At 42.1% G+C, this 19,848-nt stretch overlaps 1 protein-coding gene and 1 long non-coding RNA gene across 6 annotated transcripts in view; one reads left to right on the forward strand and one right to left on the reverse strand.

Annotated features, from left to right (window-relative positions):
* Positions 1 to 19,848, reverse strand: part of LOC138753691 (uncharacterized) — a 128,095-nt gene that overhangs the window by 36,504 nt on the left and 71,743 nt on the right. For 3 of the 4 annotated variants that reach the window (XR_011351364.1, XR_011351365.1, XR_011351362.1), the window contains exon 1: positions 7,101 to 7,676. The exons of the other annotated variant lie outside the window; for it this stretch is intronic. This is a non-coding gene — a long non-coding RNA (uncharacterized lncRNA). Of the gene's footprint in view, positions 1 to 7,100; positions 7,677 to 19,848 lie in introns of those variants that run through there. 4 annotated transcript variants of the gene reach the window in all.
* ddhd1b (DDHD domain containing 1b) overlaps positions 7,574 to 19,848 on the forward strand; it is a 70,847-nt gene continuing 58,572 nt past the window's right edge. The window contains exon 1 of one of the 2 annotated variants that reach the window (XR_011351361.1): positions 7,574 to 8,349. Coding sequence is in view for 1 of the 2 variants with exons in the window: in XM_069917001.1 (XP_069773102.1) it covers positions 7,845 to 8,349 (505 nt within the window). In the remaining variant the exon portion in view is untranslated. The remainder of the gene's footprint in view (positions 8,350 to 19,848) is intronic. The other variant, XM_069917001.1, reaches the window with a different exon arrangement.

The raw sequence follows: 19,848 nt of genomic DNA on the forward strand, positions 1-19,848 counted from the left end.
TTCAAGCTGGCACACCCCTGTGGATATGTTCTCTCACTTTCCATCCTCCATGCATACAGTTAATAAACTAGGTTTGAAGTTAATCCATTGGCTTTCATTATCTACACAACAGGATGTGGGGGGGGGGGGGGCGACTGCTCTGTGCCCTGGCGGCTCCCCCTATCGTCAGCACCACTGATAAAAGGTTATGTGATTCATTGTCTTTCATTATGTAAGGGATACTGGAATGTGAGGAGTCAAGCAAGTGCTAATTAAGAATGAAGTATTATGGGTTAAATCAGGGTGAAGGGATGCTGGAATGGGAGGAAGGGTTAGGAAGGTTATAAAAGTATAATAAGGATCTTCAAAACAGGATAGCAAGTAAATAGCTTTAGCAAGTCTTGATTAATGAGTAAAGAACAAACACATGATATTTCCTGGCTAACAAGTTTGCAGGAAGGCACATAAACTGATAAGAAGTTAGAATCCACGTGGGCAGAATTACCTAATGCTTAACCAATCCAGGAGGCAGAAGAATGTTAGGGGGAAGGTATCTCTGTACTGAAATGAAATGTATAAAAGTTGGGTCAGCCTCAGTATCTGTGTGTATTCCCAGGGTAAGGGGAAGCACCCAACTTTGCATTGTTGTAATAGTATAATAAAAGTTCTTTGTTCTCAATTTTTGTCTCGAGCAAATTCTGTGAAGGTACTTCTGTTTCTCACAAATGGGGGATCGTCCGGGATCCCACTCCCTCCACTGACAGAGTACCCCGACGACCAGTGACTTGTCAGTGGACGAAGCGAGTGATATCCGAGAAGAGGCATTGAGAACAAACGACGGGAGAATGTTAAGGAAGCGCGCTAGGAATAGCTACTGGATCCTGGTAAGAGAAATTTTACTTACCTGTTAGTATGGGAGGTGTGAGTAGCAAGGGAAATAGTCCTAAGGAAGGACGGGACAATCAGATATCTAAGCAAAGTCCGTTAGGATTAATGCTATCTGAATGGGGTGCGGGGAAAACCCGTGGGAAAGACAAACAGACCATGGTCAGGTATTGCTGTCTGGAATGGGTTAAAAAACCCGATAAAAGGAATTCGGTATATTGGCCAAAGCTCGGATCCGAGGATGACTGGATGTGTCAGGCATTGAACATCTGGCTCTATCAAAACCAAAGAGATAATATTGAGAGCAGAGAATATACAGCCTGCTGACTCAATGGATCGGTTGATCAACTGGTTTTGAATGAAATGCAAGGACAAGAAGGATGAGGAACCTTTTGTCCCTGAAACACAAGGATGGGATGTGTTACATTCCCTTCCTCCACCTTATGCTCCTCCTATGCCGGCTCCTATCTTTCCCCCCCTCCTATGCTCTACCCTGCTGCACCTTCCCCTCCTCCCCCACAGCTAAAGAAAGGAGAAGAATGTAGGGGTGGTAATGATGACCCTTCACAAAGTACTCGATTACCACCTCTATTGACAAGAGAGAGAGGCGATTTTAATTCAGAGCAGTGTGAGACCCTCCGGAAAGAAAGGGCAGAACCCTTTGATTCATTTCCCAGAGAGCAGGAATCTAGACATTATAAAGGAGAGGATAAGCCAGAAATTAACTGGATGAGACCTTTACGGGAAGTTCCCAAGGGAGGGGGTCTCAGTTTCGTAAATGTGCCCCTGACTAGTACGGAGGTGCGTAATTTTAAGAGAGAATGCCCAATAAACAGAAAGGAAAGGCTAAAATTTTGATGCAGGCAGTCAAGGAAGTCGTTGAGGGACAGCATGGAAAGGGTAGGGGCTGTGTGCCAGCTCCTGGACATTGGGAGGAGCTCCGGGAGTGGGAGAGTAGAGAACAGAGCAGGGGCAAGGGTCGAGGGGAATTCCGGGGATGACGACCATTCCCGGGACCTCGTGGTAATCCCGGTAGGAATTGGGAAACAGGAGCATTAGTTTGCTACCATTGTAAAAACGAGGGACATTTTAAGAGAGAATGCCCAATGCAAGCCAGGGAGACGTGATCTTACGCACTGATGTGTTGGAATATAGGGGTTAATTAATCGTGGGGAGTGTGTGGAGTGTGTGCTTATGTACTGTTCAGTTTGTGTGCATGGATCCAGTACTATGTGGCAGTTTAATGTTTTCCTCTTGGTGAAGGGAAAGAGTAATGTAAGTAAGGGGCAGCCACAGTATGAGGCAAAGTTGGCTGATTACAGTAGGTTTAGAATTGCCTGCTCCCAAAATACAAAAGAGAGGATATGTATGAAACAATTTAGTACGAATGTTAAGGCAAAAGGATGTGTTGATTAGCACAAACAAAAAGAATCCTGACAGAGACTGGAATCAGTAAGAAGCTAAGACAGAAGGAGGTGTTTAGTAGAACAAAAGAATATGAGAACAAAGAAATAATTAGAAATATCTGGGGTATGAATTGATTTCTGATCAAAACAACAGGATATTCTGACCTTGAGGATTAAAAAAAGGTGGGAGCTCTACACCCCAGATAACTGCAGAGCAGGAAATTACTTGTAATAAATCTTATACAAGAAATCTAGCAAAGGAAGCCAACTTTTGTACTGTATTGAGCTATATAAACTGTAGAGACTGGACAGTAGAGGTCAGTCTTGGGGAATAGCTCACTGTGCCTGTGACCTATGAACTAATGACTGAACCAGAGCTCTGTTAAGCTTTATTCTTATGCTGTGTAATAAACTGATTCTCCTATCACTTCATTTAACGAACGCGCTGGACTCAGACGACACATAGACTAAATTAAGGGTAGGGTAAAGCCAGAGTCAGACAGATGGAAGCAGATTATGAATAGGGGGGGTCACGGTTCTCAGTCAATACACACCGTGAGGCTGCACGGAGAACCATTGGTAAATTTAAGCATAGAACCCCACAGTGACAAGATGACCTTTTTAGTAGATTCTGGGGCAGCCCGGTCTAGTATTTTACAACCACCCGAGGGTATTAAGATAGAGGGGACAGTGATGATTTCGGGAGTAGGAGGAAGACACTTTACAGTCCCTGTATTAAGAGATGTAAGAATACAAATGGGAGAGAAGATAGTAAAATATCCTCCGTTACTAGTTCCCCAAGCTGGAGTTGGTTTGTTAGGACGAGATTTACAGGACCAATTGGCTATCGGCACCAGACCACAGGAATCAGGTATTGGGGTTCAATTGTATGTATTAAGCGAGGAAGATCGGGAACTAATAAATCCTGGAGTATGGGCAGAAAGAGGCAATAGAGAAGTGTTAGATATTCCTCCCCTTCAAGTTACTTTAAAAGATTCTGAACAAGTAATTAGACGAAAACGGTATCCAATTCCTATGGCTGGCCGAAAGGGGCTGCAGCCAGTAATTGACCAGTTGGTGAAAGATGGTATACTCGAACCTTGTATGTCACCTTTTAATACCCCAATTTTACCTGTCCAAAAACCAGACGGTACCTATCGATTAGTGCAGGACTTGAGGGAGCTGAACAAAATTATTCTCACCTGTCACCCGGTTGTACCTAATCCCTATACGATAATGGGTAAAATCGATCCACATAGTAAATGGTTTAGTGTGATTGACCTCAAAGATGCTTTCTGGACCTGTCCGTTAGCAACAGAGAGCAGAGCCATGTTTGCCTTTGAATGGGAAAATCCTTTTACTGGACGCAAGAATCAATATCGGTGGACGGTCCTTCCCCAGGGCTTTACAGAATCACCAAATTTATTTGGCCAGGTCTTAGAACAAATACTAGATGTGGCTCCTTGGAGAGAGAATTGTCAGTTGATACAATATGTTGATGATTTGTTAATTACGGGAAAATCATATGAATTAGCTAAACAGTATACTGTTGAACTTTTGAATTTTCTGGAGAAAAAGGGTCTCAGGGTGGGCGAATCCAAATTACAATTTGTTCAATCAGGTTAAATACTTAGGTCATCTGGTAAGTCAGGGAACTAGGAAAATAAGTCCAGAGAGGATATGTGGTATTCTACAGATCCCCCCCTCCCAAGAATGCCCAAGAACTTACGAAATTCCTTGGTTTAGTGGGATACTGTAGAATCTGGATTGAAAATTATTCTAGCCTAGTCAGATTTCTCTATGATAAACTCACGATTCTAGGGGGCGAAGCTGTTGTCTGGACAGAGGAAGAGATTAAAGATTTTAACTTCGTGAAACAGTGCCTTATTAGTGCCCCAGTGTTGGCTTTACCCAACCTAAATAAGCCATTTGACCTATATACCAATGCGAAAGGAGGTGTAGCCACCAGAGTACTAACACAAGAGAGGGCAGGCTGTAGACAGCCAGTTGCTTTTCTGTCAAAAGTTTTAGACCCTGTTTGTCGTGGTTGGTCAGAGTGTGTGCAAGCCATCGCAGCCACTGCTATTTTAGATGAGGAGGGACAAAAGATTATGTTTGGTGCCCCGATGATAGTTCACACCCCTCACACAGTCCACAATATTCTCTTACAACGTGCTGGAAGGTGACTCACAGACTCTAGAATTTTAAAATATGAAGCGATCCTAATGGATAGGGATGATTTGACCCTGATTACGAATAAAGAACACAATCCAGCAGCTTTCTTGGTTTCTCCAAATTCTGACAATACCATAAATGAGTTAGAGCATGTATGTTTAGAGGTAATAGATTTACAGACCAAAATTAGAGAGGATTTAAGTGATGAGCCTTTACAGGAGGGTGAAAGGTGGTTTATTGATGGATCTTCTCGTTGCATTGATGGCACTCGCTATAGCGGGTATAGTGTAGTGGATGGGAAAGAAGGAGTGGTGATTGAAGCCGGTCACCTTCCCGGTCATTGGTCAGCACAATCTTGTGAATTATATGCCCTCTGTAGAGCTCTCCAGGGTCTAGAGAACAAGGTGGGCACGATCTACACAGACTCAGAGTATGCTTTTGTTGTAGTGCACACCTTTGGGGAGATCTGGAAAGAGCGGGGAATGATAACTGGAAAAGGACAAAAGGTGATCCATGAAAACTTAATTGTCCAATCTCTAGATGCTCTTACATTACCTGAGGAAATTGCTGTAGTTCATGTACGGAGTCATCAAAGTGGTGACAGTCCTGAAGCACAGGGGAACAGACAGGCAGATGCAGCTGCCAAACAGGCTGGGCTCACGGAGAAAATAGACATGCAGCTGTTACTGCCCACCCCTGGAGTATCCTATTCATTCTATTAAACCTGGTGATTGGGTATATGTAAAAGCATGGCAAGATCACCAACTAAAACCTGTCTGGGATGGCCCCTACTGTGTACTTTTGATTACAGACACTGCAGTGCGAACTAAAGAAAAGGGGTGGACTCAAATACAATGAATTAAACAAGCTGCTGATCCACAGACTAAAGACATTGATAATCTACCCTCCACTGGGCGTGCTGTCCTTCATCCTTCTGATCTGAAAGTTACACTACGCCGGGAAAAAGTGCTGTAATGTTGTTTTTACCATTTACTGTATTGTTTACTTGTTGGTTCCCCGTTTTTGGGACATCCCTAAATCACTTACGATGTATTAAGTCCTCCTGGAATAGGGGCAGCAGAGGTGACAATTATTTACCTTTAGAATCTAGACAGGACATAGATATAAAGTATAGTCATAGTGGGATATGGGTTAATATAGGATCCCAACATGGACCAGGGGAACAGAACGGCTCTAGAGGAGTAGATTTGATTTGTATTTTGGCCTCTACAGATATTAAAGAGAGGAGTTTTAAAGGGATAGCACAAAGGAGATGGTGGGACAAAGACAGAATGGTAGTCAGGATTGTACATGTGGCAGAGATAGAGTTAATACATATGCTAATGTTCACAGACAGGCTGCAACTCACAGGCTCAGTGATACTTGCGCTAATGTTCGCAGACAAGCTGCAACTCACAGGTTAAGTGACAAGAAACAGCCCTCCCCAACTTGGTCTCCTTTAAAGCATCCTTTGGGTTACACAGACATTCGGAATGTTAAAAAAAAAACACCACTGTAAGGGGAGTTCCAGCTGTAAACGAAGTAAGCTGCTCCAGAATACTAAAGCTGCTTGGCATTTAAATCGTTTAATCAGATTCCAGCCTTGGAGATCATCACCAAACAGATAGCAATGGCCCTGAATTTAGGGGCTGAAGAAAAACGACAGATACGAGCCACAGTTCAACAAAACCGCCTGGCTCTCGATTACTCGTTGGCTGCTGAAGGCAGCGTTTGTGAAAGACTGGTTAAGGACAATGCTCACAATGGTCAGGCGGTTAAAGACACTTCTTCAGGAGTTCGAAAATCTTCCCATGCCCAGGTTCAGACGGGGCAACCTTGGTCCGGTGTGGGATGAACTAGACTTTTTATTGGTAACTGGAGTCTGATACCCATAGCCCTTATAGCAGCTGGACTCGCTATTCTGGCCATTATGGTGCTCCCCTGCCTAAAGACTTGTGTGCAGTGATTAATTCAACGGGCTCTTCGGCAGGTCACAACCCAAATGATGTATGCTTCCCAAACTCCGTCTGGTGATGCTGAGGCCGCAGTTCGTTTACTCACTCGCTGGGAAAGGGACCAAGCTTAACGGAACACTACCAAATGGGGATTTACTAAGCGTAGCTAAAGAAAAAGGGTGGATTGTAAGGGATACTGGAATGTGAGGAGTCAAGCAAGTGCTAATTAAGAATGAAGTATTATGGGTTAAATCAGGGTGAAGGGATGCTGGAATGGGAGGAAGGGTTATAAAAGTATAATAAAATAAGGATCTTCAAAACAGGATAGCAAGTAAATAGCTTTAGTCTTGGGGATTGATTAATGAGTAAAGAACAAAGACATGATATTTCCTGGCTAACAAGTTTGCAGGAAGGCACAAACTGATAAGAAGTTAGAATCCACGTGGGCAGAATTAAACCAATCCAGGAGGCAGAAGAATGTTAGGGGGAAGGTATCTCTGTACTGAAATGTATAAAAGTCGGGTCAGCCTCAGTATCTGTGTGTATTCCCAGGGTAAGGGGAAGCACCCAACTTTGTATTGTTGTAATAGTATAATAAAAGTTCTTTGTTCTCAATTTTTGTCTCGAGCAAATTCTGTGAAGGTACTTCTGTTTCTCACCATTATTTATAAAGAAAAGCTACCAATTGAAGTTTGCTCACCCGATAAATGACCCTCTGGTTAGCAGAGGGACGGAGATTTTGTGGCTTGACCCTGCCGTCAGCAAGCACTATGCCCGACCGCAGCAACGTGCCGAGTCACGTCCGTGCCCCCGATTTGATGGCAGGGCGTTTCGGGGCATGGCAACGAACAAAAACGGGCCACCTGAAGATAGGGCCGATGAGCGAAAGGAGGACATTGCAAAGGTCCATGAGGGAATTCGAGACGCGTGGCGCACGTTGGCAGGGACGGCTTGTGGTGCAGTTTCGCCTTGGCGCCTATTCGGCTTTCAGACCCGCCCACCGAGGCCGGGCGGTCCAGAACCGGTAACCGGAGACGGTCTCGGCCGAAGTCGGCAGGCCAGGATACCTCTCGTTCCGCGGCCCCAGCCTTCCTGCGACCCGAGAGCCCCCGGCGCGCCTGAGCGGTTTGTGCTCTTCAGGCGCTGACATGCGGCGGCACGCGGTCACGCGGCCAGGGCCGGGTTCGCCGGTCACGCGGCCGGGCATCGCGCTCGCTCGAGGCGGCCGGAGCGCGAGGAGACCAGCAGCGTCTTCCGAGTGGGAGGGAAAGCCGGGGGGGTGGGGGGAGGGGAGGGGAGAGAAGTGTGCGCCCCCCCTCCGCCCCGCCCCTGCTCCTCCCACCCGGTCCGGCCTGGCCGCCGCCGCCGCCTTCATGACCGGCAGCGAGGCGGGGTAGAGTCGGCGGCTTCCTCACGTTGCCCCAGTGGGCTGCGGGGGAGCAGGATGGAAGAGGAGCCGCCGCCGTCGTCCCCGCAGTTGTCACCCGGCTCGCCGGAGCATCCCCACCGCCACCGCCGCCGACGCTCGGGCCAGTTCGGGCTGGAGATGTATCACTCGCTGAGCGGGAGCACCTTCGACCTGTTCACGGCCGACTCGGACGCGTCGCTGCCTTTCCTGGACCCTGAGGAGGTGGACTTCAGCGGGAGCGACATCTCGATGGCCCACAAGCGGAGCCACTCGGGCAGCGTGCGGCCCCGCTACGATGTGGTGGGGGAGCTGGGCTCCGAGGAGGTGCGCTGGTTCTACAAGGAAGACCGCAAGACCTGGAAACCATTCATCGGTTACGATTCGTTGCGCATTGAGCTCATGTACCGAGACTCCAGCGAATTTGTAGCGAAGGCCGGCCCATCGGCTCCGGCCGCCCCGACGCTGGACACTGTGTGTGTCCGCGGCGGCCTCTATGAAGTCAACGTGATGGATAAGGAGTGTTACCCTGTGTACTGGCACCGTAAGTGTCGCGTTTCGTTCTTTAACTCGCTTGTTGCAGGAAGGTTTGCTCCCAAATTTCCAGTGTTCGGTGCATGGGCTCTGACGATCCGAACAGCATCACTTCCCCTTTATTTTGAAGACCGAGGCAAACAAAATCGAACCGCTGGTGGATCTCAACAGTTTGACCCGCTGAGGTTTCTTCCCCCCCCCCCGCCTCCTTAAACATTTCTAGAACCGTTGGTGGTGGGGGGGGGGGGGGGTTAAACTCGGTCCATTAAAGCGTGCAGTTAAAAGGCATAACTGTCCCCTTGTGTTTGGAGTTTAGAAACAACAGTTGCTGGAATCTGGAGCGAAACGTACATGGATGCTGCCTGACCTGCTGAGTTCCTCCACCTTCCAATTTCCCCCCCTCAAGATTCCAGCGTCTGCAGATTTGTTTCCCCTGCTGGAGGAACTCTGGCTGTTTGCAGGCACCTTGTGAAAACCTGCCAAGGACATTGCCTCTAAACTTTCCCTTTCTCACATTATAGTTTTGACATTTAGACGTAACCATCTATCCTTCCTAATTCAGTACCTCTCATTATATTAGAAACTTTGATGAGGTCTCCTCTTGACCTGAAACACTCCAGAAAAATTACTTGAGTTTATCTTAACTCTCATTACTCTCTAATCCAGGTAACATCCTGGTGAACCTCATTTGTACCTTCAAATCATCCATACCGTTCCTTGAATGCAGTGACAGGAACTGCCCACAATACTCCAAACGTGGCCTACCCAAAATTTTATACAGTAGTTAGTTAACTGACTTTACTAATCCATTGCCTGTCCCATGAAGGTAAGCATACAATATGCTGCCTTTACCACCCTACCTACCTGGGTTGCCACTTTAAAGGAGCAATGGATATCTGTATATTAATGCTGTTGAGGATCCTCAAATTTACTTGATGCTTTCTCCTGACATTTGCCTTCCCAAAGTGGAACATTTCAGTTGTTTGGATTAAACTCCATTTGCTATTTCTCTAAATGAACGATAATCATATTCTTGATATCAGCATGCTCTAAAATATTAGAACCCTATCCCTAATCTACTATTCTCGATGTCATTTTTGGTGAATACTGATGCAAAGTACTTGGTACTTCAGCCACTTCCTCTGGCTCTAAACAAAAATTCCCTCCTTGGTTCTGAACTGGTCCTATCCTCTCGCTAGCTATCCTTGGGTGCAGTGGATGCATAGAATTTTTGTTCCTTTTTTTTGGTTTAAGTATTCAATGATAAGATTTCAGTGCAGATGCTGTGATTGTAGTTAAAAACAGAAATGCTGGAAGAACACAGCAGGTCTTTCAGCATCTATAGGAGGTAAAGATATATAACCAATGTTTTGGGCCTGAGACCTTCTTTCAGGTATGTGTAAAGAGCAGGCAGATGCCTGAAATTTTAAAAAAGGGGCAGGACAAAAGAATAGGCAGGGGTAGGAGCACAGACCAACAGACAAAAATCTTATCAATTGGATATGGACGGACATGTCGGCAAGGGAATTGAAATGGGTGGCCACTGGGAGATCCTCACTATTGCAGTGGACAGAGCCGAAGTATTCACAAAGTGATCTCCCAGTCTGTGTCCAGACTGTCCAATGGATTTCAAGTAGACCGCAAATTGGAAGAACATGACCACATATTCCATCCAGGCACCCTTCGACCACATGGCATTAACATTGACTTCTGTTAGCCTTTCCCCCCCACCCACCCCCCCCATTCATCTTCCTCATGTCTCCTGTCCTCAAGCTCTGTCTCTCTTCACCTCTATCTCCTTTTCCTCTGTTTTCAACAGAGCCAACCACCCTCTTTTTCTCCCCCCCCCCCATCATTTCTCACTTTTCCTCTCCCTTTTGTGTGTTGGTCTGTACTCCTCCCCCTACCCATTCTTCCCTTCTCCAGCCTTTTATTTCAAAGGTCTCCCTGCTTTTAACTTGTACCTTGAAGAAGGGTTCAGGGCTGAAACATCGGTTATATATCTTTACCTCCTACTGATGCTGCAAGACCTACTCAGTTCCTCCAGCATTTCTGTGATAAGATTTCAAAATGGCTGTGCCCATTTTGGGGTGCTACAAAATTTAGTACTGATCATTGACATGAGAATTTACATTGGGCAAATCAATAATCAATAGAAAAATAAAGAAACTTGATAGTTTGGTAAGATAATCCTAGGGGCAGATAGACAGCGATCAGCAGTTCTATTGCCGGAGATGTGTGGGGGGGGGTGACAAACAGCAGAGCAGAGATGTAAAGACAATAATGCTTCCATGCTGCTCTGAGTATCTTAATTGATTTATAGCAGATTTTCTGGCATTCACAAATTCCATTTTAATTCACTTGGAGGGATAGGGATACTTTGGGTACAGGAAGACGGTGAAGAGTGAATTGGGAACAGCAATCAATGTTGGTTGAAATATTCCATAGGTTGCAGTGACAACAGCTCAAGGGATTAACAAGATTATTTTGGGATAAAATTCTGGTTGAGAAGCACAGCCTTAATCTCAAAAGACTGGAGAAGCTGATTGCAAGCGTGTTAAAAGTGGAAGAAGGATAAAAGGATTGCTTTGGTTAGGCAAGCAATAAGCTACAGTGCGATGGTGAAACCTCACAGAAGAGAGGTAGTGAAGAATGTGTTCTGTGTTATTGGAGGGTTAAAGACTCCAGAGAACTTCACAATAATCTTAACTGAGATGAAAAGTGTATATAGGTTTAGTATCCTGGCTAGAACACAAGTTCCTTGAAGGTTGTGTTCCACGAGTGAGACAGAAATTGCATCAGAGAGTGACTGTTGCCTTCTTGAAACATCAAGAAATCTTGAAAGGTTGGAGAGGGGTAGCCAACCTTTTAATTTAGAAATACAGTACAGTGACAGGCCATTTTAGCCCACGAGTACATACTGGGGGTATGAAATTAAAGAAATCTCTTGGTGCCTGCCACATTGACCACCGCCAGTGGGCTGATATCGCCTCCAACCGTGCATCTTGGCGCCTCACAGTTCGGTGGGCAGCAACCTCCTTTGAAGAAGACAGCAGAGCCCACCTCACTGACAAAAGAAAAGGAGGAAAAACCCAACCCCAACCAACCAATCTTCCATTGCAACCGTGTCTGCTTGTCCCGCATCGGACTTGTCAGTCACCAACGAGCCTGCAGCAGACGTGGACGTACCCCTCCATAAATCTTCGTCTGCGAAGCCAAGCCAAAGAAAAGACATACTGGGGGTGTAGGTTAATTGGGTGGGATGAACTTGTGGGCCCAAATGGTCTGTTAGCGTGCTGTATTTCTAAATTAAAAGGTTGGCCACCCTGTAATGTAGACAATAGATTTAATTTTAGTTACCTGTGATTAGTTGATGAAAGACCACCTATTTATTTTTGGACCTGTGTTCGGACACTGCATTGAATCAAGTTTATTGTCATGAACATGTGTCACATAATTTGTCATTTTGCGGCAGCAGTATGGTGCATTACAGATGCAAAATTACGTTGAATTACAGTTCTGTAAAATGCCTATCATCACAATCGCTCCCCACAGCAGTTGAAGTATCACTGGCTCTCCACTCAGCTCTGGATCACCTCGAAAACAGCAATTTATACATACGGCTGCTCTTCATTGACTTCAGCTTGGCTTTCAATTCCATTGAAGCTACAAGAAGCTACAAACTCTAGGCCACTCAGCTCTGGATCACCTCAAAAACAGCAATTTATACATACGGCAGCTCTTCATTGACTTTAGCTTGGCTTTCAATTCCATTGAAGATACAAGAAGCTACAAACTCTAGGCCTCTGTAGCCCTCTCTGCAACTGGATCCTTGAATTTTTCATCAGAAGACAACAGTCAGCACAAATTGGAAACAACATTTCCTCCTTACTGACTATCAACACAGGTGCACCCCAAGAATGCATCCTTAGCCCACTGCTCTACTTGTTATACGCCCATGATTGTGTGGCACAATTCCAATCCCATCTACAAATTTGCCGATGAAACTACAGTTGTTGATAGAATCACAAACTGCAATGCGAAAGCATACAGGAGGGAAATAGATCAGCTCGGGAAAAGGTGTAACGACAACAACCTTGTGCTTAACATCAAAACCAACGAGATGATCGTGGACTTCGGGAGGAAGTCAAGGGAACACGACCCAGTCCTCACTGAGGGCTCAGTAGTAGAGAGGGTCAAGAACTTCAAATTCCTGGGTGTCAACATCTCTGAGGATCTGTTATGGAACTTCCATATTTTTTAAATTTTTTTATTTTTCACACTATGAACCATATTGACCAAAATACACACAAACATTTCCCTCTTGAATATACACAGTGTCATTTTCTCCCCTTTTTCCCCCCCTCCTTCACTCATCTTCCCCACTCACTCAACGTTCAACATATACAATACATCAAACCGATTAAACAATGTCATCACACAATGAAAATAAACAAGAAATTTGTGTCTTCTCCTTCTGTCATTTTAGGCGGTGGAGGTCCAAGGTAGGACTCCTTTGTTGTGTTCCATGTACAGTTCCCAAATTTGTTTGAATACTGTGATGTTATTTCTTAAATTGTACGTTATTTTTTCCAATGGAATACATTTATTCATTTCTATGTACCATTGCTGTATTCTCAGGCTATCTTCTAATTTCCAGGTTGACATAATACATTTTTTTTGCTACAGCTAAGGCTATCATAATAAATCTTTTTTTGTGCTCCATCCAAATCGAGTCCAAGTTCTTTACTTATATTACTTATAAGAAAGATTTCTGGATTTTTTGCTTTTTATGATTTTATTTAATACCTGGTTTAGATCTTCCCAAAACCTTTCCACTTTCTCACATGCCCAAATTGCACGTACTGTTGCTCCCGTTTCCTTCTTACAGCGAAAACATCTATCTGATACTGTTGGGGCCCATTTATTTAACTTTTGGGGCGTGGTGTATAGCCAGTGTAACTAATTATATTGTATCATGCGTAACCTCGTGTTTATTGTATTTCTCATAGTTCCGGAGCATAGTTTTTCCCATGTTTCATTCTTTATCTTTATGTTTAGATCTTGTCCCCATTTTTGTTTGGGTTTACAGCTTGTTTCCTCGTTCTCTTTCTCTTACAGTTTGATGTACATGTTTGTTATAAATCTTTTAATTATCATTGTGTCTGTAATCACATATTCAAAGTTGCTTCCTTCTGGTAACCTCAACCTGCTTCCCAATTTGTCCTTCAAGTAGGTTTTCAGTTGGTGGTATGCAAACATTGTACCGTGAGTTATACCATATTTGTCCTTCATTTGTTCAAAAGATAATAATTTATTTCCCAAAAAACAATTTTCTATTCTTTTGATCCCTTTTCTCTCCCATTCGCTAAAGGAAAGGTTATCTATTGTGAAAGGGATTAGTTGATTTTGCGTCAATATTAGTTTTGGTAGTTGATCATTTGTTTTATTCCTTTCTACATGAATCTTCTTCCAAATGTTGAGCAGATGGTGCAGTACTGGTGAATTCCTATGTTGCACCAGCTTTTCATCCCACTTATATAGTATATGTTCAGGTACCTTCTCCCCAATTTTATCTAGCTCTAATTTGGTCCAATCTGGTTTTTCCCTTGTTTGATAAAAATCTGATAGGTATCTTAATTGTGCTTCTCTATAATAATTCTTAAAGTTTGGTAGCTGTAAGCCTCCTTGTTTGTACCATTCTGTTAATTTATCTAGCGCTATCCTAGGTTTCCCCCTTCCATAAGAATTTCCTTATTATTTTCTTTAGCTCCTTGAATAATTTTTCTGCTGGGTGAATTGGTAATGATTGAAATAGGTATTGTATCCTTGGGAAGATATTCATTTTAATACAATTTACCCTTTCTATCAGTGTTAGTGGTAAGTCTTTCCAATGTTCTAAGTTGTCTTGTAATTTCTTCATTAATTGCTGATAATTTAGTTTGTATAGATGGCCTAGATTATTATCTAGTTGTATACCTAGGTATCGAATTGCTTGTGTTTGCCGTTTAAATGGTGATTCTTTCTTAAACTTTGTGAAATCTGCATGATTCATTGGCATTGCATGTAATTCTTTTATTGATATTTCTGGTTCTGTTAAGTATACTACGATGTCATCTGCAAATAGACTGATTTTATATTCCTTCTCTTTTATTTTTATCCCTCTTATTTTTTCTGTTCTTATCAGTTCTGCCAGTGGTTCTATAGCTAACGCGAACAGTGAGGGAGATAGTGGACATCCCTGCCTAGTTGATCTGCTTAATTTAAATTGGTTTGATATATATCCATTTACTGTCACCTTCGCCAATGGTCCCTTATATAATGCTTTTATCAAATTAATATATTTCTCTGGTAGGTTGAACCTCTGTAGTACTTTGAATAAATAATTCCATTCTACTCTGTCAAAGGCTTTATCTGCGTCTAAGGCAACCGTCACTGTTGGCGTCTTGTTTCCTTGTACTGCATGGATTAAGTTAATGAACTTACAGATATTGTCCGTTGTTCGTCTTTCCTTAATAAATCCAGTTTGATCTAGTTTTACTATTTTTGATACACAGTCGGCCAATCTGTTTCCTAATAGTTTAGCTATTATCTTATAATTTGTGTTAAGTAGAGATATTGGTCTATACGATGCTGGTGTTGGTGGATCTTTCCCCGTCTTTGGTATTGCTGTAATTATTGCTGTTTTGCATGAATATGCCATGTTTTGTGTTTCTTCAATCTGGTTCATTACTTCCAGGAGAGGAGGAATTAATATATCTTTAAATGTTTTCTAGAATTCTATTGAGAGTCCATCCTCTCCTGGCGTTTTATTGTTAAGTAGTTTTTTTAATATATCCTGTATTTCCTCTATTTCAAATGGTTTTATTAATTTATTTTGCTCCTCTTCTTGCAATTTTCGTAGTTCAATTTTAGCTAGAAACTCATCTATTTTGTCTTCTTTCCCTTCGTTTTCAGTTCGATATAGTTGCTCGTAGAATTCCTTGAAGTTTTCATTGATCTCTGTTGGGTTATATGTAATTTGTTTGTCCTTTTTTCTTGATGCCAATACCGTTCTTTTAGTTTGTTCTGTCTTAAGCTGTATTTTGTGCGTTTTTTCTCCTAGCTCATAATACTTCTGTTTTGTCTTCATTATGTTCTTCTCCACCTTGTTTGTTTGTAGTGTTTCATATTTTATTTTTTTTGTCCGCCAATTGTCTTTGTTGTATTTTCCCTTATTGCTAATTCTTTTTCTGTACTTGCTATTTCCCTTTCCACCTGTTCTATTTCCCGATTGTAGTCCTCCTTCATCTTAGTTACATAACTTATTATCTGCCCTCTGATGAACGCTTTCATTGCATCCCATAGTATAAACTTATCTTTCACTGATTCTGTATTTATTTCAAAGTACATTTTAATTTGTCACTCAATGAATTCTCTAAAATCCTGTCTTTTAAGTAGAATGGAGTTTAATCTCCATCTATACGTTCTCGGTGGGATGTCCTCCAGCTCTATTGCTACTAACAGGGGTGAGTGATCCGATAACAATCTAGCTTTATGTTCTGTTTTCCTAACTCTCCCTTGGATGTGGGCTGATAACAGGAGCAGATCTATCCTTGAGTATGTTTTATGTCTACCCGGATAATATGAGTATTCCTTCTCCTTTGGGTGTTGTCTCCTCCATATATCCAAAAGTTCCATTTCCTGCATCGATTTAACCATAAATTTGGTTACTTTGTTCTTTTTGCTAGTCTTTTTTCCAGTTTCATCCCTTTGAGTCCAAATTAAGGTTAAAATCCCCTCCTATCAGTATATTCCCCTGCGTATCTGCAATCTTCAAAAAGATATCTTGCATAAATTTTTGATCCTCTTCATTAGGTTCATATATATATTGATCAAATTCCAAAATTCTGAATATATCTGACACTTTATCATTGCATACCTCCCTGCTGGATCTATTATTTCCTCCTCTATTTTGATTGGTACATTTTTATTGATTAATGTAGCTACTCCTCTGGCTTTTGAATTATATGATGCTGCCGTTACGTGCCCTACCCAGTCTCTCCTTAATTTCTTGTGTTCCACTTCAGTTAGATGTGTTTCCTGCACGAATGCTATATCAATTTTTTTCTTTCTTCATTAAATTTAACAGCCTCTTCCTTTTAATTTGGTTATATATTCCGTTAATATTTATAGTCGTATAGTTCAACATGGCCATTTCATACTTTGTTTACCTCTTATTTCTGCTTCCTCATCACCACCTTTCCTCCTTATCCATTTCTGTTTTCTTTTTTTGAACACACTGTAAGACAACACTTCTAAAACATAAAATATTTCCACTATTCCCACATTTAAAATTCCCTTAACCTCAAATGTCCCCCCCCCCCGAGTTGCCCCTTGTCCCTTGCCGGGCAACCACATCTCCCCTCTCCATTTGGATTGCGAACCCACTCGCAAGCGTCAACTGATTTTGCAGTGACTGTTATTCTCTCCCACCCAGCCCCCTCCAGAAAAGACTTTTATCTTCACATGTAACAAAGCTCACCCTCTTAATTCCTCCTTACCTCCTTTCTTCCCTTTCTTCCCCTCCTTAGTTCTTACTTATACATTATTTTTCTTCCTTGTATGAAGTTTGTTGTCATTCTTGTTCTTGTTACATCTCTTCTCTCTGTCTGTTCTGCAGGCGTTCTGCAAATTCTCATGCTTTCTCCGGATCCGAGAACAGTCTGCTTTGCTGCCCCGGGATAACTATTTTAAACACTGCTGGATATCTTAATATAAATTTATAGCCTTTCTTCCATAGGATCGATTTTGCTGCGTTAAACTCCTTCCTCTTCTTCAGGAGCTCAGAACTTATGTCTGGGTAGAAATTTTTTTTTCACCTTTGTATTCCAATGACTTTTTGTCTTCTCTCATTTTTTTCATTGCCTTCTCCAATATATTTTCTCTTGTCGTATATCTCAGGACTTTTACTAGAATGGATCTTGGTTTTTGTTGTGGCTGTGGTTTTGGGGCTAATGTTCTGTGTGCCCTTTCTACTTCCATTCCTTCCTGTATTTCTGGCATCCCTAGGACCCTGGGGATCCATTTTTTTTAATAAATTCTTTCATATCTTTGCCTTCTTCAGCTTCCTTAAGGCCCACTATCTTTATATTGTTTCTCCTATTATAGTTTTCCATTATATCCATCTTCTGAGCTTCCAACTCCTGTGTTTCATTAACTTTTTTATCAGTTTCTTCCAATTTCCTTTTTAAGTCATCCACTTCCATTTCTACGGCTGTTTCTCGTTCTTCCGCCTTGTCTACTCTTTTCCCTATTTCTGTCATGACCATCTCTAATCTACTCACTTTTTTTCTGTACCTTTTATTTTTATTTCACTAAATTCTCGTGTCAGCCATTCTTTTAATGCTTCCATATATTCTTGAAAAAAATTTTTATCCATGTACTGTCCATTCCCTTCATCTCTGGAACCTCCATATTGATGCAATCACACAAAAGGCCCGCCAGTGGCGAAGACTCTCATAAACTTCTACAGGTGCACTGTGGAGAGCATTCTGGTTGGTTGCATCACTGCCTAGTATGAGGCACCAAATCTCCAGACAAGAAAAAGAATAGAGGGTTAACTCAGCCTGCGACATCACAGGCCCCAGACTTCACTCCATCAAGGATATCTATAGGTGTCTTTTATACTTAAAAAAAAACAGATTCTATCCTCAAAGACCCCTACCACCAAGCCCTCTTCACTCTGCTACCATTGGGAACTGCGTACAGGAGCCTAAAGATGAGCACTCAACGGCACAAGGACAGCTTCTTCCCCGCAGCCATCAGGTTCCTGAATAATCAATGAACCAAAGACACTGCCTTACTTTTCATGCACCATTATTTTACTTTTATAGTATTGTTGTAAGATGGTTATAATATTTATGTTTGCACTATGACGATCCCAATTCTGAATATCTAAAAATAAATAATTTGTACAAAAAAGAGAGAAAAGTGAGGTGGTGTCTTTCAGTTCATTGTCCATTCAGAAATCTGATTGTGGAGGAGAAGCTGCTTTTCCCTTGGGCTTTTGTACCAACAGACCATGTGGTGCTTTGGTTTAATGTTTCACCTGTGTGGTCCTGCACTGGAGCATCAATGTGAATTTTGTTCTTGGATTGCTGGAAGTGAGCAATTAAATTAGAGGTTGAGAGTAACTTTGAAACAGTACATCATTTTAAACTGACCGGCAGTGAAACACTGGAGAACTCTGACGAAACATACTTGCATTTAGTTAATGTTTCTTTGGGGAACTGTTGACAAATGGAACGTGGAGATGAGCTTTGCTGCTGCGCTTAAGTTATACAAGAACTTGCAGCCTGGTGCACACACCTGAGTCCAGTAACAGCACAAATGTAAAGAATAAATTAAGTTTTTAATCTGATATTTTGCCTCCATTTCTTCTTCCTGATTTTAATATTGAGTGAAGGAGCCAAAGTCACCACACTCAGCTTTACAGTAGGATGATAGGCATTCAAAGTGAGACACTATTTCAATGGGCTTGCAGGCCAAGATTTTCATGAAGTATTTGATGTGTTTTTCTTTATTTTACCATAACATTTTAATTAATTTTGAGTATGTCAAGTTTAAGTAGATATAAAAATATTTAAATCTGTGCAAACAGTTTTTAAAGGTTCTAGTAATCAAAAATATTTAAAAGCAATTCAAAGGTCTGCAAAGGCAATTGGGCAACTAGGAGCAGGGCCTTGGGATCCATTGCCTAATGCCAAGCCAGTATCTGTGGTGTGCTGCATCTTGTGGCAGCCAAGCCTTGATTGGAACCAGAGTGAAGCAACTGGTAAATGCGACCACTAGAAAAGGGGTAGTTGAGGCAGCAGGCCAGATTGAGCACACTAAAGTGCATTAGCATGATGCATTTATTTGTAAACCTATATTTTTCTATCAATCATCTTTCTACTTTCTCTTAATTCAGCCTTCTTCTCTTTCTCTTTGTCTGATTTATTCAAATTTATCAATTACATTCCTATTTGATGCCTAACACAAATTAATTTGAGACGCTCTCTAACTTTCCTTGCTTAGTCAGTTCCCAAGTACAAGTTGTTCTATCACTATTTTATTATATGTTTGCACTTTCAGTTATTTGCCATGAAAAAAGTATTTTAAATGTAAAAGAAATGAAGTCTAATTGGTAGAAGACTTCATTTTAATTTCCCTATTAGTGTGAAAACTAATCCAATATGTTTGAGTGAGCATACAAGGAGAATAAGGCAGCAGGTGGGGAAATAAATAGTTATAGAGATGTTAAGGATAGTCTAGCTTTGGTTGTTTTCATTAATATTCAAAGTAAAAATTAAAAATGAAAAGTGTGATGGCTGTGACAGATTATAGATATGTTTTTGGGAGGTAAATTGGGGCAGGTTTTTTTTTTAAGTGTAGGTCACATACACACTTCAAAACAGATCTTATTTAAAATAATGGAGCTCTGCTCAAGCTAGGTAGGCCAGCTCCAAGAGTCTTTGCAAAAGCATTG

This window comes from Narcine bancroftii, chromosome 2, assembly GCF_036971445.1.
Source record: "Narcine bancroftii isolate sNarBan1 chromosome 2, sNarBan1.hap1, whole genome shotgun sequence".
NCBI classification, from domain to species: Eukaryota; Metazoa; Chordata; class Chondrichthyes; order Torpediniformes; family Narcinidae; genus Narcine; species Narcine bancroftii.